This window comes from Cydia amplana, chromosome 3, assembly GCF_948474715.1.
Source record: "Cydia amplana chromosome 3, ilCydAmpl1.1, whole genome shotgun sequence".
Lineage (NCBI taxonomy): Eukaryota > Metazoa > Arthropoda > Insecta > Lepidoptera > Tortricidae > Cydia > Cydia amplana.
In genome coordinates this window covers 2,129,902-2,156,657 of record NC_086071.1, presented here as the reverse complement: position 1 = coordinate 2,156,657, position 26,756 = coordinate 2,129,902, and the positions used below count along the sequence as shown (strand labels likewise).

The 26,756-nt window shown below is 38.2% G+C and overlaps 1 protein-coding gene across 2 annotated transcripts; it reads right to left on the bottom strand.

The window, feature by feature from the left end:
• Positions 1-1,029: 1,029 nt before the first annotated feature.
• Positions 1,030-22,236, bottom strand: LOC134662353 (adhesive plaque matrix protein-like). 2 transcript variants are annotated; one of them, XM_063518551.1, is made up of 9 exons: positions 22,180-22,236; positions 17,499-17,676; positions 15,597-15,731; positions 9,974-10,153; positions 7,431-7,690; positions 3,378-5,901; positions 3,084-3,290; positions 2,584-2,708; positions 1,030-1,884 (listed from the first exon to the last, which is right to left on the bottom strand). In XM_063518551.1, exons 1-9 carry the CDS (start codon positions 22,219-22,221, stop codon positions 1,075-1,077), a joined length of 4,461 nt encoding a protein of 1,486 aa, XP_063374621.1. In that variant the 5' UTR covers positions 22,222-22,236; the 3' UTR covers positions 1,030-1,074. The 2 variants fall into 2 exon arrangements, with proteins under 2 accessions (XP_063374621.1, XP_063374622.1); XM_063518552.1 differs by lacking the exon at positions 9,974-10,153.
• Positions 22,237-26,756: the final 4,520 nt, after the last annotated feature.

Below are 26,756 nucleotides of genomic sequence, written 5' to 3'. Positions count from 1 at the left end.
TTGGGTGGACGACATCAGGAAGATTGCGGGTCACTTCTGGATGAGATTAGCTCAGGACCAGGACAAGTGGCTTACTAGAAGAGAGGCCTATGCTCAGCAGTGGGCGATAAAGGTGATATGATGATGATGATGATACACTTTTTTGACAAGTTGTCACAGATAATTTATTACGAATAAAGATGCATTAATACGGTTTGTTTACAGACGGTATACAGAGGGCCTGCTGCGATTGCTGCGAAACAACCTTTCGTTATCTGCCACTCTAAAGGGGCCCAGTGATTAACAGTCCGCCGGATAGTATCGGCCTGTCAGTTGTTCGGAACTGTCCAAAATTTGTTCTAACTGACGGGCCAGTATCCGGTATCCGTCCGGCGGACTGTTAATCAGTGGGCCCCTTAAAGTATCGCTCGAACATGCGAGACAAAAGTGCTATTGAGGTAGATAATATAATTTCGATTTTCGTGCTCCGCCGAGCGGTAGGCCCTCTGTGCTAGTGGCTGTTTTGTGTAATATTCTCTATTTTATGAAAATCACTATTTTGGTAACGGAAAGTTTCAATCTCCACACAAAAATATGAGAAGGTTCCAAAATTTTCCATTGAATATTTTTCACAATTTAGGGATGCTGGGTTTGCCAAATATTTCAATTCTCAGTTGCAGTAAGGAAATAAAATAGTTAAAATTATTACAAACTTTATTATAAATAAATCTGAGATTTTTCAATAAATCTATAATTTTAGTAACAATTTGTGAGTATAAATTAAAGACATTATGTTTAAGGTAAAAATAGACAAGATAACTTGTTTTTAAGCTAAACATTAAACAAGTAAGAAATGTACTTTCTACCACAATTTTGAAAAATTGGATAAAATTACATGTAGGTATTTTACTTCACAATAAAGGGATGTTGTAAGTAAATTCTTAGTTTTAACTTTAGGAGCACTTTTACGAAGCAAACGAATATCAAGTTAATTTATAAATGTTGAATTTAAATAATTTAGTAGCGATCGGTTTTCCATATAAGAAAATAGGAAGCAATCTAGATTTCTAGGTATCAATTTAGTAGTATGTTGATTTACTTAGCGCCGACGTCACGCGACGTCACTGCAGTAGCAGTGCGTGTGACTGTGGTCGTTGCTTTCGCCGTTTTCGCAGCAGTACCCACTTTCCTAACGGTTGTGGTGGTAGTGGTTTTGGCGATGCCCCCGTTGGCGAGCTGCTTCACCTCTGTACCCTGTCGTACCTCCTCGGTAGCTGTTTGAGTTTTCTCATGTGCACTCTCATTCTGCACATTCTTATGCAATGTCTGTTCGAAGCCATCTGTCTTAATCACGGCCTCGCTTGTCTCCTGCGAGCAGGATGCTCCGCGCTCTCCGCTGGTGGCAGTTCTCCGCACGCCATTTTCTACCGGCACGATGTCACTCTGCTGGTAATGCTCCAAAAATCCAGATCCATCCGATTTGTCAATGGTGTAAGAGTTTCGACGAATAGGTTTTTCCGGTACCCATACAATTTCCTGCGTGAGAGTTTCTACAACGGGATCTGGAGTAACTGTAGAACTCCTGACGTCACTTTCTGTTCTGATCTGAGTTACTGGGGTTTGTGTTCGTTGAATGTTTGTATTAACTTCGTGCGATTCGTTTATGTTTCGCGACGAATTGACATCCGATTCATTTTGTATAAACTTTCTTGTTTTTTGTACATCGTTATCTTCGGTGACAATATTATTCTGGAAAGTTGTAGTTTTCACTTCAACGGTTCTAGAAGCTTGTTGTAGATTCTGTGTGTCGCTTGTATCGCGAATCGACTTTATTGGTTTTAATTGTCCCAGTAATGGAGAATGTTTTATTCCGAAGGTTATTTGTGGCGTTCTGCTCAACTGGACCTAAAAAATAAGTAATATAAATGAATATAAGCAGTAAATAGTAGAGTACCTAAAAAAACCGGCCAAGTGCGAGTCGGACTCGCGCACTGAGGGTTCCGCACCATCAACAAAAAATTGAGCAAAAAATCGTGTTTGTTGTATGGGAGCCCCCTTAAATATTTATTTTATTTTATTTTTAGTATTTGTTGTTATAGCGGCAACAGAGATACATCATTTGTGAAAATTTCAACTGTCTAGCTATCGCGGTTCATGAGATACAGCCTGGTGACAGACGGACGGACGGACGGACAGCGAAGTCTTAGTAATAGGGTCCCGTTTTTTACCCTTTGGGTACGGAACCCTAAAAATGAACCTACATATTTTGTTACAATAAAATTGACATCCACATGGAATTATGGCAATGCCCACCGCCTGATATTATTTTAACCTACACTTTAACAGTGATGTATTTTTGATCCTAATGATATTCATGGGTACTTTTACTCAACGCAAAAGTTTTTTTGCTGAAGAAGATGGCGCTGGCCGCTGGTACTGGTAACTGCAACTTTTGACTACCATCAGAGTTACCGCATAGTATACTTACGGATCCGTACAGAACCATCTACATTTATATTCGAGGAACGAATTTATCATAACATAGGTAAGACGTTATTTATTTTATTTGCTTGTTCTAAATAATTTATTTTGAATGATTCGTACCTTTTCCGGTGAATATGTGCCAGGCGCGGGCACACGGACTCTGTCATCTACCGGAACCTTGTGACGGCCCGATATCGTGTACACGGGAGCGTCTAGTACAGACGGTATTCGGTAACTGTTGGGTGCTGAAACAAAACATAACAAATAAAATCGACGACAGAGTACACCTAATAGTATTTTCATATAGAATAGGTTTCGATTCCACCACCCAGGCCTAAATGGAACCAGAATATCAGTTCGATAAGCAACGCAATGATGGAAATTGCACATTGCCAGTGTCATTTTTGTGTACTTGTCAATATCAGCAGATAATAACGCCAAAATATTTTCAACTGACTGCTCTAAGGAACCTACACACACCTTGATGCGTATACAGGCATGTAGTGCGCATAGAGATAGCCACTAAAACGATTTCCGTTTAGTGGCGTGTCTATTCTGTGCTTCTACACCTAACTTTAACAGATAGTTTAAAATACAATTCATAGATTTAGAATGCCTACCGGGAGTTTCGGCGAACTTGGACGTTTGAATCTTAACTCCAAAGGTGTATTGGGGCGAGTAGGTCAGGACAAATTTGGTCGCTTTCTCCGGGCTATAAGCGCCGGGGGCAGGAACCTTCAAACGCTCATCTATTGGCTCCTTGTGCCTGCCTGATATTGTGTACAGCGGCGTTTTCACCGGGGTCGGGATTGTGTACACATTCGGAGCTGTAACAATATTAATAAACTTTAATATTTTTAATATATTACAAAATAATAAGCAAAGAACTTAAATCAAATAAAAATTATGCCTACCTGGCGTGTCAGGAATTTTCAAGGCGTCCGTTTTAATCCTAAAGGTATACTGAGGAGCGCTAGGTTTCAACAAATTAGTTGCCTTATCTGGATTATACGCATTAGGAGCGGGAACATTGTCGGTCTTATGCGGATTGGTCTTAATGCGGAAGGAATATCTTGGTGCATTATCAAGTAAAACCTTGTCAGCTTTCTCAGGATTGTATGCAGCAGGACCAGGAGTGTCCACAATTTTTCCATTCTCAACTTTAGGTCTAAATGTGTAGGATGGCGATGATTCGTGCAATATTTTATCAGCTTTGTCTGGATTATAGGCATTTGGAGCAGGAACGTCATCATGTTTTTCTACAGGTCCTTTAGTACCAAATGTATACCTTGGCACACCATCCAACATGTAGTGATATTTGCTCGGATCGTAGGCATTAGGCGCCGGAGTATTTTCTGGTATATGAAGGGGTTGCTTGTCTCTAAAGGTGTATGATGGTGAATTTCCAAATACTAAGTTGTTGCATTTATCGGGGTGGTAGAAATTAGGCGACGGAGTATTGTCTGGTAAATGAACGGGTTGCTTGTCTCTAAAGGTGTATGAGGGTGAGCTTTCAAATACTAAGTTGTTGCCTTTATCGGGGTGGTAAAAATTAGGGGCTGGATTGTTGTCAATTTTCCCTTGTTTACCTTTTGGAGCCATTGTATATTTGGGCGTTTCATTTAAGATTCTAGGGTCGTACGCGTTTGGAGCGGGCACATCGGAAGTCTTTGTATCGTGACCTTTGCCGGACATTGTAAACTTTGGAGAGTTATGTGGCAAGTTAGGGTCGTATGCGTTAGGACCAGGTGTATTTGAAATTTTTCCATCCGGACCCTTGCCGGATATTGTATACCTTGGAGAATTACTCGGTAAATGTGGATCATAATTATTGGGGGCAGGTGTATCCGAAACTTTTCCATCCGGACCCTTACCGGATATAGTATACATTGGAGAATGACTTGGTAAATGTGGGTTGTAGTTATTTGGGCCTGGCGTATCTGAGACTTTTCCATCCGGACCCTTACCGGATATAGTATACATTGGAGAATTACTTGGTAAATGAGGGTTGTAATTATTTGGGCCTGGCGTATCTGAGACTTTTCCGTCCGGACCCTTACCGGATATAGTATACATTGGAGAATTACTTGGTAAATGTGGGTTGTAGCAATTCGGACCAGGCGTGTCTGATGGCTTCCCGTCTGATCCCTTTCCAGTCAAACTGAACTTAGGAGTATTAGGAAGTAAATGAGGATCATATGAATTAGGAGCAGGACCATCAAACGGTTTCTCTGGATGTCCTTTACCTGCCATTGTATATTTTGGATTTCCGTCTGGTAGGTGAGGGTTGTATGCATTAGGACCAGGTGTCTCCGGATATTTTCCATCAGGACCCTTGCCATATAAGCTGTACTTAGGTGCACCGTCCAATAAATGCGGATCATATACATTGGGTCCCGGTGTGTCACTGGGTCGGTCCATTACAGGCTTCGGTCTGAATGAATAAGCAGGCGAAGAGTCGTGGAGAAGCTTATCTGCTTTATCAAGGCTGTAAGTATTTGGCGCCGGTATATTATCATGTTTTGGAGAGGCCCCTTTCCCTGCAATAGTATACTTTGGAGATGCATCCAACATATGCATTGATTTTTCAGGAGCATAAGCATTTGGTGCAGGAACATCATCGGTTATTCGCACCTGATCTTTCGCTCTGAATGTAAATGCAGGAGATGAGTCATGAAGCAATTTATCTGCTTTATCCGGACAGTAAGCTGTTGGGCCTGGAGTGTTTTCGATTTTTCTTTCTGGGCCTTTCCCACTTATGGTATATTTAGGAGTTCCATTTAACATCTGCATCGACTTCTCTGGGGCATAAACATTAGGAGCAGGAGATTCACTGCGGATAACCGTTTCTTCTTTTATCCTAAACGAATAAGCAGGTGAGCTCTCATGTAACACTTTATCTGCCTTTTCTGGAGTGTAGGAGTTAGGAGCAGGTGTCTCGGGAAGTTTTGCATTAGGCCCTTTGCCGGATATGGTATATTTAGGTCCTCCATTGAGCATATGCATAGAATTTTCTGGGGCATAAACATTAGGTGCTGGTGTTTGTTCAATTTTATCTACAACGTCTTTAGAACGCATAGTGTAAGAAGGAGAACTTTCGTGCATGATTCTGTCAGCTTTTTGAGGGTTATATGTATTGGGGGCTGGGGTTGAATCGTGCTTTTCTGCAACACCTTTTCCTGCTAATGTATATTTTGGTCCACTCTTAAGTGAATTAAGAGCTTTTTCAGGAGAATATACATTGGGCGCCGGTGCGTCACTTGAGATAGTGACCTCAGTTTTGGTCCTAAAGGAGAAGGCAGGTGATTTTGCTCGTAACAGTCTGTCGGCTTTTTCTGGCGAGTACGCATTAGGAGCAGGAACTTGATCACCATTTTTTATCTTACATCTGCTCGAAAAGGTATGCTTATATGTTTTTGATTGTTGCTGTGTAGAATCCTGAAACCATAAATATGGTAACTGAAACATGACATATAGGTATAAAATTGATACAGTTACAGTACTTTATACATTCAATTTTTTTTATACAAAATAAATTGCTAGATCAGGTTTTATGCTATGCTAGAGTTAGACCCAGATAAGTCTGCAATGATTTTGTTAGCACACGCAGTGCAAGTGTTACCTATTTTAAACGTCAAACTTCTATGAAATAATGACGAATAAATAACACTTGCACTGTGTATATGCTATCAAAATCGTTGCTGACTTTTCTTGGTCTAATCCTAGATACTGTTGTGGTGTGTATACTATTTGTAACTAAAACAAAAGGTGTCAATGTTACAAAATAGGAAACAACTGTACCTTTAATAATGTTCAGAATATTCATCATGGATTCAGACTTGTAAGTAAATAACTCTTCCACGACGGTATCATACTTAAATTTACTTTAATTGTTCTTGATAAATTAGTGCTAAAGTAAACATTTACTAAATAGTACATATCAGTTTCAGCAAAGATAATTTATAATAAAAATAAATAAAAGGTACAAGTTCCAAAATCAAGCATTACAAAGGAAGCAAAAGCTAACTTAAAACAATCACGAATGAGATAAATGAAATGATGAAGTCAAGCAAGTTACGGACAGAGTTAAATGACGGAGATCTCTTCAGGAGCGGGGTAGTAGGCCGCCTGGCCCATGTACTGCGAGTGCCGAATGCCGAACGTGTGCGCCGGAGCCCAGGGAAGATTCACGCACACCTGTACCCAGCCCAGTGATAGATGGTTAGTGACGAAGCTACATGCTGAAACTACATTCTCGCAGAGCAATCGTAAAACAATTGTTTTTTTTTTTAATCAAACAGAAACGCCTGCAAACAACAGGACGTTGAAATGAAGGAAAAGTGGAAACTACTGTCTCGGGCGAGATTTGATTCGATTTGAACTCGCGACTCCGGAATGCCAGCCCGGCGCTCTACCAACTGAACTATCGAAATTTTTACACTTTTTCATTATTTCTAAGAAATTGAGTACTTGCAAATCAAATCAGTAAAAAATTTTTAAATCATTCTGGACGATATGTTTTCAAGACTGATATTGCTCTGAAGAACGCAGTTTAAAGCACAGTAGGTATTTATCACTTGAGCAAAACAGGTAGGTAGGTATGTTACTTCTGTTAATACGCATATGAAAATTGTTATTTTATCCATGCAAAATTATAACAGAATAAGTTATATCAGAAAGAGTTACCACATTACAATATCATAGACCTCTCTTAACACGTTCGTAATGTCAACAGGACTTCATTCATCATATTTAGATTAAAAGTACTTGAGTCCCTTCTCTTATACACATTTTATTTAGTTATCAGACCATCACCGTGTGATTGGACGTGAACAGAAAACGTGTTATATTATAACAGATAGTAGGCATGTTGCGCGACTTAGGTATACAGCTGTTAATACAGTTAGTACATTATGATCGCGTATGACCAATGACATGATTTTAATCAGTGAATCTGTTACGAGTACCTTTTCAGGACAATAGACACCAGGGCCGGGTATGGCCTCAGACGGATGCCTGAGCTCTCGTCGAGGAGCCATGGTGTAAGCGGGCGGTCGCTTGGTGAGCACGTTCACTGACTTCTCTGTGGTGTAGGTGCCCGGGCCAGGCATGGGCGTCTTGGACTCGACGTCCTTCGGGCGGCCACAGATGCTGAACGCTGGCGCTGCTTGCTTGCTGCCTTCTTTCGCCTCGCCGAGGACGGGCGGCATTGAGTAGATGTTTGGTGCTGGAATTTAAAAAAACGATTGGTTATTTATATAAATAAAGGGATATTTATTTTAAATGGCGTCGGCGAAGGCGTCAGTTATGTATCCGAAGATTTTAAGAAAATAAGGTTAAGTCAGCATAATTATTAGGTAGATATATAAATGCAGAAGTGCTGAGGTAATAGTTTTGCCGAGTGTACATTTATTTACATCAATCAAATTATTTACAATCGAGTGATTTATTAATTAAGAATAAAGTTCCTTTCCATCACAGGTACTCTAGTCACATCGATGTTTTCAACACTGGCTTTTTTACCCTACTAGTTTAATTTGGGTAAGTACGGTTTTTTATATGTTTATGTGTAGAATTCTGCGTGAATGTCATAATTATTTTTGGAGTTCTAGGCATTAAATTATTTCTTTTATAAAACAACTAACGAACATTGAAGCAATACAAACATAAACTTTTGGGGTATCCTCTAAAATTAGACTTTATCTCATACAAAGTAAAGTCAAATTTTAGAGGATACCCCAAAAGTTTATATATTATTTGTAGTAATTCTGTAGAGCGGTCACCACGACACAGGCTTAGCCTAGTATGGGACCACTGAACTAGTTATGTAATTTTATCTTTTTTCTTTTAATAAACCATTTATATATATTACCTACATACATATAATCGCCAAACAAGACAATTACGTCAACTACCAATTTTCACCTTTCGCTCAGTCTACGCATATCATATCATTCATATCACGTCAAAATAAAGGCACGCAACATTGTGCACGAAGGGCTCGTTAAATCATAATTATAATAGGGATGTAAACGTTAATATTCCATCAACTTTTGTTTTGACTAAAAACCAAGAACAAGAACAAGACAAGAGGTCAAGGTGGAGAATATGTAAAATGTATTGCTAGGAAGACCTGGCAAGAACTGTATTTGTAACTCAGACACAGTCAGAACGAAATGGCTTCATTCTTTCTGCTCTACCGACCTTCTGTAAGCTAAGTATGTGTATTAAACGCAAGAGTTAAAAGTGACGAAAGAGTTTGCAAACGGTCTTCCCATAAAGATGTACGGCCTTCCCATAAAGATGTACGGTCTTTCCATAAAGATGTACGGCCTTCCCATAAAGATGGTCGGCCTTCCCATAACGATGTACGGTCTTCCCATAAAGATGTACGGCCTTCCCATAAAGATGTACGGTCTTCCCATAAAGATGTACGGCCTTCCCATAAAGATGTACGGTCTTCCCATAAAGATGTACAGTCTTCCCATAAAGATGTACGGCCTTCCCATAAAGATGTACGGTCTTCCCATAAAGATGTACAGTCTTCCCATAAAGATGTACGGTCTTCCCATAAAGATGTACGGTCTTCCCAAAAAGATGCACGATCTTATCCACATTGACCTTAGCTAAAGAGTACCTACTCCTTCAGATTGTCGCTTACATAACGCTACTTATTTTAATTCCGAATATTTAGAGAAGAAGCCCATTATGGGTTTACCTTTGGGGGTAATAAATGTTATATAGGTACGTTAAAATAAATCCCTACGCGATTTGGTGGAATACTCCTCATGTGCTTAAATTTAATATAAAATCATACAAATACAACTTTACTCAAGCTACTACTCATTATAAGTACTTTATCTACTGAAATTGAATTCCTCCTGTTTAACCGTGCATAAAAGGTTGTATAATGTATATGGTTATGGATGAACTGTTTCATTCAATAGGTGTGACTACCTACCTAGTGAGCTACTTATGGTTGCAGGACTTGCAGGACGGGAACCAATTGGCAACTCCCGTTTAGAGTTAGACCAAGATTAGTCTTCAACGATTTTGATAGCACACGCATAAAATGTTGACGTTCATAATAACACTTGCACTGCGTGGGCTATCAAAGTCGTTGCTGACTTTTCTTGGTGTATTTAACTCTAGTATGTTCGCTACAACCAGCGACAAGTCATACTCATTTATGGCATACGAGCTTATTTAAAAAAAAATATTTTAAATTTATATAAAAAGCTTGTCTGAAAGCATTCTAAATGCATCCGATTATTATTTCCTACAATCTACATTACAAATAACTGTACTACGGCAACGGCAAACAAAAACGCACGCTAATGATCGTCTTCATATCTTACGTTTTATGAACACATTTATTCAAAGCAATCTATGAAACAACAAAAATCATAACACAACTACTAGTTGAACGTAAAAATGTGAAACTATTTACAACACAACAATCGAGCTAATGTTCAAATGTGTTATCAAACTTCAAAATCTTTCGATAGACCTGGCGTCTTCGACTGTGCTTGCGGCATGCTCACACGCAGACCGATGGAGAAGGCTGGCGCGTGGTCGAGCACGGCGCGCGCGGCGCGCTGCGGTTCGTAGTCGCAGGGTGCTGGCGTCGGCGGCACGCGCGGCGGCGGCCAGCGCCCGTGCAGCGACGCCGCAGGACCCACCGACCGACCTGACGTCCACTCCAGTACAAACACAGAACTTTACGTACAACCTGACGGCCGTTGTATTATTAGAAGAGGTGGAATGTGTAACCTTTGCTTAAAAAGTATTGAAGCAAAAATCTTCATACGCGTTCTCTCGCACTCAAGATAAAGTAGATGTACAAAAACGCCAGGGAGACAATCATACACATTAGAAACAAAATTTAATTAAACGTATGCTTACTTTATGCCGATCTTATTTAACTTACACCATTGTTTAGGTCTATGTAACGTTATTACAGTCCCGTATATCAGATTAAGTTATTAAGAAAAATAATGTCCTAACCTAACTTACCAAGACTATGTGAAAGAATTCGTTATTGCCTTAGGGCCACTTGCACCATCCAGGGTTAGCCACTAACTCGGAGTTAACCGTTAACACAGGGTTAAATTGTATTGGTAACTCCGGGTTTACCCGGTTAACCCCGAGTTAGTGGCTAACCCTGGATGGCGCAAGTGACCCTTAGTTTAGTGAGATTTAGGAATCATGCGCACCCACGCGGCGTAGGCAGTTCGTTGATCAATTGTCAATCAATTGCTTCTAACTACAATAGACTGGACGTCTCGTCTGTTGTATTTAACTACAGCAATATGTACTAAAATAACAAAATATTTTTTGTGGTTTTCCAACAGAGAAGGGTCCTTATGCTACATGTGCTATGTGCATGGGGTTAGCTGGAAGAGATCCCTTATAGGGATAAGTTCGCCTTTGTACCTAAAACTATGTGAATTTCATGTGAACCTGTTTTTGTAAAATAAAGTGATTTAACATATTGTTGCATCAAGTGAAGTCAAGAGCATCGGCCTAGCACGTCGGGAAGAAAAGTTAAAACAATGCCTATACCTCTATTTATAGCTGAACTGAATAACTTATAAAACATTTTTGACAAAAACTGGTTATTTTTGACCTACTAACTCTCTATTTACGCGATATTCAACAAAAACACGTAATCAATTCTTAACAACATGTTTAAAAAACAAATCCAACTCCACCTGCGACGTTAGGTTAGCATTAGCAAAATCGGATGTTCAAATTCTATCAAAGCAAGCAATTTGTCAACAGAAGCAGTAAACTAGTACACTAACACTCACACGAATAATCTCCCCCTCTGTGTAATCGGGTTAGACACGACACCGGTGCAGACTGAGAGCACGGCTTGTTATTGAGGCGGCGCGACCGACTGAGACCGCATCGCAAATCCCGAATGAATCGAATCGAGCTAAGGCTGTATCCGCGCCTACGCAGCCTCTGACTCAGCGCCGATCACCTTCGTTCATACGGACTTATTTGGCGACATCGTTCCAATGATCACGAAAGCGACCTTTTAATCTCCAAGAATAGTCAATAATATTATAATGATGATTGCCTTTAACGAAGCGGCCTCAATTTCTTTTTGAAAGTGACGACAACTACATAGGTATCACAGGTTATGGTCGTGCTTGACTTGTAAAGTAAAACGGGATATAACCACTTGTCAACGATCATGAGTATCATATCATTCAGGTGCCTAATAGGATTTTGTAAGTTCAGTTACCATGAATAATTAATTACAAGCGTATGAAATGAAACATAAAACAGCAGGTTTATGTTCTATTCAACGCAAATAGAGATATCAATTGAAACCAAACCTGAATATTGACTCAATGAATACCAATTGTGGAGCCCCCGCGTTATTAGGATTACCAACCTAGGTGCTTCTAGTAATAATAAATAAGTGTCGTTTGAAACTCGAAGGTCTATATTATACGCCTAATAAAGGTTTAAGTAACCGAGTTTTAAAATGAGTAATAGGTATGTATTTATTATCAAACCGCAGAGAAATATTTTATGTCATCATTCTTTGACACAACTGTGTTGCGATGTGATCATCGGTCGCAACAACAATGGCTTTTTTAAACACTCGATGCTCTTGTGATATTTGTTCACAAACTTCGCACATTTTACATTATGTTTCGGCTTAGATGTCATTATGAAAAACATAATTATTAACGTCTTACGTTGCGTTAAAGTCAGCTATAAAATAAAAATAGGTAGGTAATACACTTTTCGCATGTAAACCATAATCATCTCAATAACTGCGGAAATGCCGGCGGCGGCGCGGCGCGGCATAACGCCGTTGGGGCGCAAGGTCGTTACCTAAATTAATTCAAAGGGACGAATGTAAACACTGCAGAAGATGTCGTTTTATGCTAATAAGACTGCAGTCGTGACCTACATTCGCGGGGTGGATGTGTGTCGCAGAATGAATCACAAATTAACGCGAAATTCATAAATAAGCTTGTGAAATTCTGTTACATGTTATTAAATTGGCCATATATAATATGTGTTAAATTATGACAAAATATACTTGTATAATATAACGTGATATATGGCAGATGAGTTATTTTTAAAAGCATGTGGGGCGAAGTATAAAGAATTGGTAAATGGAACACCACTTTCAGTACCTATTAAGAAAATAAGAGATAATTTTGAACAATTCATCCGCTTTGTTACATCTTTCACGAATTTTATGATGATACATTGCTATTTCTGTAGCGTGACAATACTAAGTTCAAACAGGGGTCCCGTTGTGTCCCATAAAGTTTTAAGTCATAATGTATTGTTTGTCATATTATCATTAGTCATAAAACTGAAACCGTTAACATTTCAGGATTTTCGTTAGGTTATCCTATAGATAGGTTAGGTTAGGTTAGGTTTGTTTTATGGCAATCATGAAAAGTGACGCGTTTCTGAACCAAATGAATTATGACTAACGAAAATGCGGGCAAACAATACATTATGGCTTACAACTATTTGGGAAACAATAGAGACCCGTTCAAACAATGTAGCACAATAGAGATACTAATATGTTGTTACAGTGACGGGCATTGTCGGATTGCATACCTACTTATTGAAACACATAAAATTAAGTTTAAAATCGCCATAGCGGTTGCACGGGCGAGGAAACGTCTGTGGGTGCCAGACGGTGTAATTGCTTCTAGACCAGCATCTTAAATGTAATCGTAAGATTATTATCTCGCGACGTTAACTGGACAATTACTAAATAATTGTCAACCCACGTTAGTCAATATTACTTCTACATATAGAACGTGAGAACCAGTAGAATTGAAGGCAAAAAAGTGTTCATAAAGATGAACAAGATCTCCGAGGATTTGCGAGCTGAAAAAGCGAACGCTGTCTGCCGCCTCTACAAGTCACGATGCAAAATCTTGGGATACTGAAGTCAAAATCAAAAGTAATGGATCCAACTACGCGTTAAAAGTAATGCGTCGCTACCATTCTCTAATAGCTTAACAAAAAGATATAAACCCCTATATGTATGTATGTATAATAATATGAGTGTACATACGTGGCAGCAGATACTTTAGAACGAGGACTGTAAAGATAAGTCCCATTTGGAAAAGAATTCCCGGATTGTAGAAACTTTTGGTGCATTGTTCCATACGCTAGTATTGCTGCTGCTGTACATTGTGTCCCTTTTTTCAACTCCTGGTAAATTGACACGGCGCATATGACTAATAAATATTAAATATCTGGGTGACCGAGCTTCGCTCGGAAAACATATAATAACTCGGAAATGCGCGTTTTCCCAGAGATAAAACCTAGCTAGATCGATTTTTCGCCCCCGAAAACCCCTATATACCAAATTTCATCGAAATCGTTAGAGCCGTTTCCGAGATCCCCGAAATATATATATATATATATAAATAAATAAATAAATAAATAAACAAGAATTGCTCGTTTAAAGATATTAGATAATGCAAGGTCGGAGCTGTTTATGTTATATGGTACAAGAATGCACTAAACATGTCGGTAACGCTATAAGATGATTGCTCAATATATCAACAGCCGTCAGTTTGGAATTCGTTCACACCTCAGTGGTTCGTTGACAATCCCGACGGGTGTGGCTACCGTGGCCACCGCTGCTCACTGTTGTGTCAACTATACTCTGACTAACGAGTCGTGACTCGTGTCACGAGCGATTCTTTCTATGGTAACAATTTTGGCTCTAAAGGTGCTGATAGACTTGAGCATTCTCTTGTAATGAGCATTCTCGCGAACAGAAGAATGTACAAGCGTTCGTCGATCAATTTTCCGAATCGATCTGCTTAAATAAAACTGCAAACGCTCAAGTCGGTCAGCACATTAAAATAAGCTGTCAGTTTCCAGCAGTCATTTCAGTGTATGGTAATTATTAGCCAGGGCTTTTATAGTCATGACGCTGTTCAGAGACTATAGTTAGTAAGTAGTGTTGCGCCACGAGGTATTTGACTGCATGAAACAAATGATATCCATACTTCGCACAGGTCGCCCTCTACTCAATGACAATTGTATCATTGAACGTGATTGATTGCCTTCATAGCCGAGTAAAGTCCAATTAGATTTATAAAAAACGTTGTCATAAGAGATTCGTGTCATTTTTGATATTCATGATAACGTCTAAGTAGGTAAGGTTTTCTGCAAGCGATAGTCATCTTGGCTAGGCATCCAGGTGCCAATTAACTTTACTTCGCTGACAGTTTACACTGAAATTCATTTCAAGAATAGTTCGTACTAAAGTCTATTTTTTTATTCGGTAGACTGAAATGACAGTTAATAGTATGAAATGACATTTCATGTTCATACTATTAACTGTCATTTCAGTCTACCGAATAAAAAAATAGACTTTAGCTATGTAAGTTATTTGTCAGTTTGTCACCATGCAATGGTGAAACAGAGACCAGGCCAGTTGCTTGGTGGATGTTGGTACATTAGTCAATATAATTATAGGAATATAATGATTAAATAAGTTTTTGTCAAAAATTTCATTTTTGGTACATCTTTTATCGCTGACTGTACTTTTCTTACGACACACAACTAATACATCGAGACAATTCTAAAAACCCCTAACACAATTAGGTTGCGTTGTTTCATCACAGAATTCCTATGGCCACCTCCTGTCTCCATCAACAGATCAGCTCGATGGTACCATAATATTGCATTGTCACCCGACTTACATGTGAACTATGCTAAATTTCAGCTCAATCTGAAACCGGGAAGTGGATCAAATTTAACTTGCAACATTCCATTACATAGTTACATACAGGTCGACCTAATAAAAACGTGTTAAAAACAAGAAAAGCGTGCCTCGTTAATTACGTTGCGCATCTCATCCGCGAGAGCCGTCGCTGTCAGTTTACTGCATGTATGTATAAAATAAGAAGGTGCTAATTAATAATGTAGCATTCAAGACACCTTAAACGTCACGCAAGGGACACGAGGGATACTCGCTACATAGACATATTTGCTTCAATACTTTTTTGCATGTGAGTCATTTGAAGTACTTGAACTTGAGCGAAATAGTCTTCGAACCATAAGTAGCTGTTGAGCGTCTACGATCACCTTATTTATATAATAAATAGATTACGGACCTTTGGCGGTCATGCCTTCTGTGTTGTAAGAGGCCGGGCCGGGGCCTGCCTTGGAGCTGAAACCCGGAGGATCTAGCTTATGGCCAAAGGTGAATGCCGGCGCTCGCGCCTTTCGGGATTCCGGAGGCGGCTTACCTGAAATGACATAATATTCGGTAAGTGGTAAGAATTTAAACAAGTAAAGAAATTTATGAAATGCTTAACCATAAGTGTTTATTAAAAATATTTGCGGTAAACATAATGCGAAGCGCAATAACAGTAAAATTATTAGCGTTTAATAACATAAAACGATACAACTCGAACACGCTCAATTTAGAATATCATCAAATATTAGAGGATGATTAATTGTATCACCTTGATCAGGGTCAATGTTTTTCGCCCACGCTCGCTCCTAATAGCACCAATTAGGTCCCAACTACCGAACGAACTACATATATTAAATACTTATTTATTTAGTCGTATGGCATGTTTTACAAAATTAGTAATATTCATATTAAAAACTGATTATACCATACAACGTCATCTTCCACCACTAACTCGTTTTATAAATAAAATAACGCAGTGTTATGCTGATTGATAAATGATCGCCGCTAAGGTCAGTTTTTTTTATATTTCGAAAGGAAAGACGCGTGAAGTTGGTCGAACAACATCGGCTTCGCGATGATGTCACGTTTACGTTGTTTTCGATATGTGCGAGTGCGAGGCCAGTGTTTACTGTACACAATAATCCGGACAGCCTCCGCGGGTGATGTCAGCGGCGCGGGCCCGCGGACGCGGACAATACTGTGCCGAAACTGGCGTGTACACAAAAGAAATGACCATAAACGTAATGCTTGGACACAAACGACCAAGTTTTTCAATAATTGAAAGCGTGTGAGGCGAACTACTAATCATACGAAGTTCAATAAAGTACCTACTTACTGTGCTTATTTTGTGGTAGATAATTAGATATAGGTACTAAACCTGTTGGTAAATAATTATACGGAAGTAAAAAAGTTATGAATAAATTTAATAAACTTAAATGGGAACATTATGCGTATGAATTTGCTCGATATACCCAGCTAAAAAAATTGGAGTGCTACTAAACATACCTTGGTTATGTAAAGTAATTCTACAGAACCTATGCAAAACAACAACGAAGTTTCCGTTACTATTAAAATAAATATGAAATTATTTACCTACACTATTAAATGAAGTAATAAAATATTTTTTAAACGGATGCTGCTCGAGAATGTACCTACATATTAAATTATTAGGTTGATTAGATTACATGTTTTGGTTGATCGAGTACAAGCGAAAAAAAATACCACCTTAATTTGTTCCAATTAAAAAAACTGTGTGCTCAACTAAAACCAAGCTCTACATAACTATCTTCTAACGAAGTGCAACATAAAGAGTATACAGGGTGGCGCATTCAGATCGGTCAGTATGGGAAAATCTGAAACTATAAGACATACGACGATCTCTTCTTAGGAACCATGTCATCGATTTTAGTAACAAGAAAAACTGCATTCATACATTAAAAAAAATGTGTACTCAGCTCAGGAATCGAACCCGGACGTTTTGAAAAGAAAAAATCTAAAATTATTTCTATTTTAGATATCGATTGTGTAGGTCTTAAGCAGTAAATGTTACTATGAAACATGATGTCTGAAATGAATAAAATGCATTGTTTTCATATCCTTTAATTTATTTTAGTATGTTTTCGAAATGGCCACCATTTTTTTCAATACATTTTACATAAAAAAAATTTAAATGTATGAATGCAGTTTTTCTTGTTACTAAAATCGATGACATGGTTCCTAAGAAGAGATCGTCGTATGTCTTATAGTTTCAGATTTTCCCATACTGACCGATCTAAATGCGCCACCCTGTATATCTACTTGAAACCATGTCGATTACCAATGAGAGAAGGTAAAGAGACCACAGCTGGGCCGGGGCTGGCGGACTCGGCCGCGATGGGGCCGCGGCGCTTGGTGGGTGTCCAGGGGTTCTGGCGGACGCCCATTCCCTCCTCGCACGGCACCGACTTCCACGTCGACGAACTCCGCTGTAGCGAACTACGCCGTCTTACGTGAACCTGGTTTTACTACTCTTTTAATAATATAGTAGGCGACCGTTTCTCCATACAAACACAGCTTAGTAGTAAGATTTAAAAAAAAGAAATAAAAAAGCTGCGGAACCTCATCAAATTGAGTAAAATACTTGGGTCAAACAGATTACTGTGTTATCGTCTTTCCTGTAGACATACACAAGAGTTAAGGGCTATAAAGGTTAATTTTCTTATTTAACCCTTATCCACGTGAAAAGGTCCTCCTTTTATTTAGAGAACTATGATAAAATCATTACTTACATGCCCACAAGCTGTTAACTATTGCCCACAGGAGAGAAAACTAGTGTGTTAGCGCTAACTGTACATTTTTCTCTCCTGTGGGCAATAGTTAACAGCTTGTGGGCATGTAAGTAATGATTTTATCATAGTTCTCTAAATAAAAGGAGGACCTTTTCACGTGGATAAGGGTTAAATAAGAAAATTAACCTTTATAGCCCTTAACTCTTGTGTATGTCTACAGGAAAGACGATAACACAGTAATCTGTTGACCCACTTTAGTTAATACCCAGAGAGGAAAATAGGGACTAAGTTTGTATGGAGAGGAGAAACAGCCGCGTGCGGTCGCCCACTTCCACTTAAGGTAACGGCAAAAACGTAGGTCATACGTCGTGGTCGTGATCTTTCTCACTGCACTGCAGTAACAAGTAAACATTCGACTGCATGCCGAAGAAAGATCCTTAAAAAAGATAACCTTAGTAGGTAAGAACATCAACTTTTAATAACTTTTATGATAATAGCAATGAATGGTTGAAACTCTAGATACCAGTAAATTAGGGTGTCATTCTGAATTCCTAACAACGTTTGTCCTAAAGTCACTTGCCCTAACTGGTTTGTCCTAATGGGCACATGCCCTAACGATCCGCAAATTACATATATTAGAACAAGTTTCTCAAACTCCTCTAAAATATTATTTTAGCCTTAATATTTATTACCGCAGGGCCCTGAAACTGTTAAGAGTAATAAATACAATCTTTTTTAAAACAATTTAAATCTACTACAGAATCTTAAAGTCTATTTTTTTATTCGGTAGACTGAAATGACAGTTAATAGTACGAAATGACATTTCATGTTCATACTATTAACTGTCATTTCAGTCTACCGAATAAAAAAATAGACTTTAGGTTTTCGTTAAGAACTCTGCTGTTATGAATATAAGTAGATACCAGGTAGTATTTTATGACAAAGACCTATATTAAATAAAACGCTCTAATTTTTCATTTATTTACCTTAAAAAAGAATAAGAATTAAAAAGCTATGACAACAAAATAAACCATGGAAACTTGATTGGCGAAAGATGACTACCTATCGTATTTTATATTTATACAGATACTCGTAATTCTGCAGTTTAGCTATATTAATTTGAAATATAAATAAATCACGTCATAGTGGCAGGATCAGCATCTCCTATTTAAACGTGACGTACGTTATTAGAATAAAACTGCTAAAAATTACTTGTTTATGCTGTAACTTAATTAGTTGTGTCGCTAGTTTTGTTCGTCATAAATACTAATATATATTCGCGTACTAGCGACCCGCCCCGGCTTCGCACGGGTTAACAAATTATACATAAACCTTCATCTTGAATCACTCTATCTATTAAAAAAAAACATCAAAATACGTTGCGTAGTTTTAAAGATCTAAGCATACATACCAGTGGCGTAGCTAGAGGATATGGCGCCCGGGGCAGGCACCAAATTTGCGCCCCCCCCCCCCCCAAACGAAATGAACTAACGAAAGGGTTACTTTTTACTTATTAAAGTTTACTTTTGATTTAGACAAATAAGTGTTTTTTTAGTCCATCCGTGGCTAACAAGCTTACGACTCACCTGATGGTAAGCGGTCACCGCATCCTATGGACGTCTACACTCCAGGGGCGGGTAATGCACGTTGCCGACCATTTTAAAACTTATACACTTCTTTTTGGAGATCTCCTTAGACTTGAAGATTCAATATCGCTTGTAAGTTTGGGATCGTAGACTATTCATAGCGCGCCTTTGGACTGATTTGAAGGGACCAAGGTGGCATCTAGGTGCTCCTGCCCAAAGGTGACAGCAGTAATCTTTATATGGGATCTGTCCATGGTCGTACGCAGCATTTTTTAAGGGGTGGGGCAGAAGTAGGGGAGGCTGGGGACGTTGTAACAGAGTACGGTTGAAACAGAGATTCTTAGCTTATGGTCAGAGACCAGGGTGGGACAACTGCCCCACCTTGCCCCACCGTGGGTACGCCTATGGATCTGTCTGCCCCAGAGTAAAGTATCGCCTCCCTTTATTGAGCACACCGAGTTTTTTGGATACGAGCGCAGCCTACCCAGCAAGGTGGCTACGAAATTATTGGATGTCACTGATGGAGATGTCAACACCGAGGCTCCCAATACTCCCTGACATAGGATGGGTTGTGCCTTGAAAAATGAGGTTTTCTTAGCGGTAAACGCGCAAAATTGAGCCTTGGTGGGATTGAATTGGACTAAATTCTCCCGATCCCACACCGAAACTCTGGATACCTCAATACCTGACACAGGTTTTTCACGGCATTCTAGTATCACAGAACGAGATGTTGGCACGGCATGTGTTATACAGGTTGGTCCAAACCTTGGCGTCCAAAATTTTTTTTTAGATTCCTCATGCTGTGGGCTATCAGAATATGTATGTTAGCCGACTTTTCGTAGTTTTCGAATTATGATTTTTATTGTTATTACTTTCAACTTTTGTTGAGAAATTCCGGGGTGAAGCAATTATTTATTAAAAAAAACTATTGAACTTTTTTGAATATTTCTTTTCGTAACATAATCCTTCACAAACGGCGCAGTTGCTAAAAAAAAACAGCATCCTCACTTGGCTGAGTTGAAAAAAAGACAAACTTTTACGTTCAAGCATGTCAAACTTAGATGTTGCCCTTACCTAAATAAATAAAAAATACAAGCGATTTCAAAGACTTTTGGTTATTTTAGAAACTGCTAGTCCCTACATTTTTTTAAAAGGTCAAAAAACTGATACTTAATTGTCATAATTTGTCAGAGTCGCCGGACAAAGGAACTGAGGTGGAAAGCTTCCAAATTAGTAATTCATTACAAAAATCCTCTTTTGTTATTTCTACTATTATTTTATGGGGTCACTTCCCCATCGCTATTTCATGTTATCAGTGCAAATACCACGAACAATCATTAGAAGGCATAAAAGCAACGCAAAGCTTCACCCCGGAATTTCTTAACAAAAGTTAAAAGTTAAACTCGAAAACTACTAAAAATCGGCTAACATACATGGGGTATATTCTGATAACCAACGACGAGCTAGGATTCTAAAAAAATTTTTTTCACGTCAAGGTTTGGACCACCCTGTATACAGGGTGGCTAAAAAATAACTGCATTTCCGTTGGCAGGTAGGTTGTGGGATTATACTGACCAATTTTTACTTTGAGACCAACCCCTAAGTCGCGAAAAAAAAAATATGACTGTTTCCTACATTTTGGCTGGTCCATTTTCAATGGGAGGTATTTGGCCCATTTTGGCGCCCCCCCTTGGACGGCGCCCGGGGCACGTGCCCCCCCCCCAGCACCCCCCTAGTTACGCCACTGATACATACAGACAGACAGACAGACATACAGCGGGAACCGACTTTGTTTTATACTATTTAGTGATATGGACATAATACTGTCACAGACAAAAATATTTATGATATTTAAACGTACAATAATACTGTCACAGACAAAAATATTTATGATATTTAAACGTACATATACCAAGCATTATTTATTTACTTTTATTTTAATGTAGGTATTGATTGTGAAACAAACAGTCCTGCAATAAAATGTAATGACAATTCTTTCCATACTTCTGCACTCTAGACCTCACTACCTACCTCGACCTAACTATACCTCGGTTCTTAGGGTTCCGTAGCCAACTAGGAACTCTTATAGTTTCGCCATGTCCGTCTGTCTGTCTGTCTGTCCGAGGCTTTGCTCCGTGATCCTAGAAAGCTGCAATTTGGCATGGATATATACATATAAATCAATAAATCCGACAAAGTCGTACAATAATATAAAATCAAATGATTTTTTAGGATACTTCCCCTACACGTAAAATGGGGGTGTAATTTTTTTTTTTGCTTCAACCCTATAGTGTGGGGTATCGTTGGATAGGTCATAATAGCTCCGAAAGAACCCTTCCCCCCCTCTTACTTTTGAACCATGAGTCAAAAAAATATGAAAACCTATTTTTTCTCTTTCGGAACGATTATTTCCGAAAAAATTCACTTATTCAAAAAGTGGATGTTCCAGACCCTTATTCATTTTGAAAGACCTATCCAACGATGCCTCACGCCATTGGATAAAAGCGAAAAAAAAATCATAAAAATCAATTTAATTTGTATGGGAGGTGCCATTATGAGACGAAGAATGGAAACCTATATTTGACAGCGAATAGTATTTCTGTTCCTACTCGATAAGTAATACTTGGTAATAAATAATACCAACCGATTGCTGAGGCCCCGGCGGCGGCGGCGCAACACTTGACATTTTTCTTTAATTTGTAATGGTTGCCTTACGATTATAATTTATACTAGTTCAAGACCGCGTTTAGATTTTTCTCTATTAGGTATCAACAAAACATTTGGTATATACTAAAAACTGTGTAAAAACATATAAAAGTATCTCTTTTACGTTATGTTTACGATTGACAAATAAATAAAAACGTATACGTCAAAATGCTTTAGAAGATGTTTAGAAGCTATATTTTGAAGCTTGATTCGTTTTCTAAAACGTTTCACCAATAAGGATTTATTTATTATTTGTTGTTTATTATTCGACGACGGTATTGGTATGTAGTATCCAGTTCCAGTGTAGTATCCTATAGGTAATTTTAACCTTTTAACCCGAGTGCGCGGCGTAAAGGGGGTAAGTAATTATATTTATTCCATAATTTATGTTTTGGGAGTTATTCATTTATCACAACGGTATATTTAGGAGCTAACTTCTGCCCACGACTTCGTCTGTGTGGAATGACGATGTTGATGATTGATAAAAACTATCCTGTCCTTCCCCGGGCTACAAACTACGGGCATATCAAATTTGATCTAAATCAGTTCAGTTCTTTAAGCGTGAAGAGGTAACCGACAGACAGAGTTACTTTCGCATTTATAACATTAGTAGGGATTAAGTAAGTTGCGTAACAAATTTAATATGTTACGAAATAATGACGACCTTGATGTGGAGATTACGTTATCAGTTTATCCTTGACTTACTAATAGATGTACCTACTAGACTTACTAATAGAGTTCTAAATCTCATTTTCTAATCACCCAATCAATTAATAAATTCATTTGTAAAAATAATATTACCGTAATACGCTCTAATACGCTGTTCGGGAAAACTAGTTTTGCTTGTCAGTTTTACTACTGACAAGAAAAATGTTGTAGTTTCTGTTTTTAATAAAGATTACAGTACTAAGAAAGTAAATATACGGCTAGCTTAATACGCTATACTTTGGTATCTCATATCATAATAGTTTAATTAATAAGCAAGCAATTACTGAGACATACATTTTTTACCCGCCATATATCCATGGCCCCAACCCATTACAGAATGAACTACATATTTCGATAGGCATTAGGACAACATAAATTTATTTCAACACTAGGTACGGTCACAGACTTTAATTGTTAATCCATCTAAGGTCCAATCTAGTTTGGTTGTCAATGTTAAGGGTATCGGTATGAAATGTCAAATGTAAAGTTAACCCTAAATGACCCAACAATTTAAGTCCGTGACTTTACCTACATATGTAGTTTATTTTTTAATCCTTTTATTTTAGGTATTAAATAGTGTGAAAATAATAATAATAATAAAATAATTTGAGCCAATATACGTCCCACTGCTGGGCACAGGCCTCCTCTCATGCGCGAGAGGGCTTGGGCTATAGTCCCCATGCTAGCCCAATACGGATTGGGGACTTGTAAAAATACTATTCAAAATACACACTACGCGTAAGCATTTATAAATGGAGACTGTCCATCTGATTGCGTCGTAGTCGCATTAACAATATCCCTATTCGGACTTTAGAAAGCTGTTCTACCCTTTTACGTTTAATGTGACGTGTACTGCCATAGGAATAAGGCCGTATTGCTGCAAAAGACTGGTATAAATATTCTTAATACCCCCTCAATACAAACTTCATGATTTGTATTTATTTACATTGAGATAGAGATAAACTACTTTTGAAATACACACCCGTCTCCAGAGCATTTATGAAGTAATCGCATAAACTGTCATTCAATAGAACTTGCTAACTATGTAAACAAAAGTTACTAGTAATTTGACATTCAGCGTCAATTTTAGTATGGCGGTTTGTTTACATAGTTAGCAAGTTCTATTGAATGACACTTTAGATTATCATAGTGCAGCTAAAGTACAGACTTATGTTCAATTTGTGTGAGTCTTTAGATGTGATGTAGGTGCCTTTTGGAAGGGTTCGCATTTTTAAAATTGTTATTTGTCGCTATATAGATAAACATGATCGTAACTTCAACAACAATAAGTAACTTTACGATACTATACATACTTACTACATGCCGAGCCTTATTGGAAGACACAATTAATTTTATTAATTTAAATTTATAATGTAATGTTTGACGATCATGATGAGAAGATACGAGTACCTAGTTTTTTTTTCATCTTGAAATAAAGAAATCTAAATGTAGTCATAAAATATGTCAGGGTGGTACCTATTCAACCTTTCCTATTTATTTGTCCAATGTGTATTGCGTCTCACATTTTGCTTAACGAGAGAGTCAGACGCAATGATATTGGACAAAGAAATTGGGCAGGTGGAATACCACCCTCAGACGCTGACATTCTTACTAAACAAGAGACATGTAGGTACAAATGTAAATAGACTAATAAAAATAAAATAAGTACCGGGACGACTACTAGCGATGACTTTTATCGTCCTTGGCGTTTAAAATTAATAAAATTACTAAGGATAACAAAAATTGATAAAACGGTACAATAGCTGGTCCATGTTTATTACTTTATTTACCTATTCACAGCTCAACAACAAGACTCACCACCTTCGCCACCCACAGTGTCGATGACGCGCCATTGTCTGCCCACATTGACTAATGACGGAAACTATGATTTATTTTATACTTACAATTAGCCTTTCCCCTCGCCAATTATTTACTACTATATCTACTTGAAGGTTAGCTGGAAGAGATCCCTTACAGGGATAAGTTCGCCTTTGTACCTTTATTTCTGTAAAAATCTATCTCATTATTTTAAATAGATAGATAGCAGATCCGAGCAATGACAGCATAGCAACGATTTGCAGCAAATATGCTAATAGGACGAAGTTTTGATTGATCTGCGAACGGTCTTTCAGTATCCCTCAACATAGTACCTATTATAAAGGTGTGTTTAGATAAATGTTAAATTTCTATAAAAATATGACGTGTACCCGAAGAGTGTACCTAATAATGACAACCCTCACTTTATTCTCAGTGCAAAGTTAGCTTAGCTCTACTCTACTTTAAATGGAATTGAATTAATTACTTGTCTTATTTAAAATTTGTTTAGGTCTGATTTGAAACTAGGATCATATCAGTTATGTATACATTTGTCCGATATGTTTTCCGTTTAAACTGCCCTCAAAACGGATTTGTGAAGTCAGTATTAAGTAGGTAATCCTACTTTAGCCAAACCAAACAAAACGAAACTTTTAAACTAGACGACTCTTTTGCTGCAGCGAATTGTGAAATGCGAATAAATATTTATCGACGGTATAACGAGGTAGCTGAAAGCTGAAAGAAAACTTCAGTGCCAGGTCGTGCGAGTCTCTGTCGCAGTGAAAAATGAATAAAATTGTATTTGGGCCAGTCGAGCTGTCCCGCCGTCGAAGAATTGCGAATGTTCTATTTATAACCGAGGCTTCACGACTTGCGTTGTTATTGTTACATATTGTGACTGCATAAACTGAAGACAGAGATTTTTTTTGGTACGAATTTCCATCTCGCCTTCGCCTCCTTCCTATAGTCGGTAGTGACCCTGGTAATTGGGATCCGGGTAAGGGCATTTTTTATTTATGTGTTTATCACAATTATTTGTTCCTGGGTTATGGATGTTTTCTATATGTATAGGTATATGCATATTTATATATACAGTAAAACTTGGTTAAGTGAACATTGAAAGACCCTATCTCGTTGCAATAAGGTTTACGAATGTCAGCAGCCACATATTACACAGAGCAGAGCACTTTAGTTTATACTCAGTCCGACCTTGCAGCTCTAGGTTATGGATTTGTCTAGGTGATGCGATAACTCGGCAGTTATCTAAACAAGTGTCTCAATTGAGCTCGTTCGGCGATAACCTGCTGAGCGGCAACATATGCCGTCATCGACCATTTCAAGCGGCACGGTTGTAATGTACCTACTCGTAACACTGTCCCCTCGTATGTAAAATTCGACATCAGATATATCGGAGCGGCTAAGGCACTCAAAAATATTTAAATATGCACTTCATCGTCTGATAATAGAGGAGTTGTTAAGATATTAGTGAACAATTTGGCCGCTCCGATATATCTGATGGTGACATTGGTGACTGTACCAAAGAATCTACTGTCAGAAATTGGTGACGTACGTAGTTAGATATCACCTTTGTAGCTTTATAATGATAGGCTATCATTGATAGCCTTTCAATGTTTATTTATATTTCAGCGCCATAGACGGGAAGAACCTTCTCGGCTTATTGACGATTTTGTTAACAAACGTTAATTGATGCAAACATAAATAAATAACAGCTCGCAAACTGATTTACATGAACATGCAAATGGGTCGGGTAAATTATTGCTTGTGGGGTACACCGGGCGACATTGTTGACAGTCGTAAATACTGCAGAGAGAGGAGAGGCTACAATAACAATCAATGTACCTATACGATCATAAATATTTGCTTGTAAATGTATTTTTATACGTTTGAATGTGTTGGCAGTAATTTATATTTTTGTGCCACAAGATCACGCAAGTTAATGCAAACACTATAACCTAAAGAAAAATCCTTTTA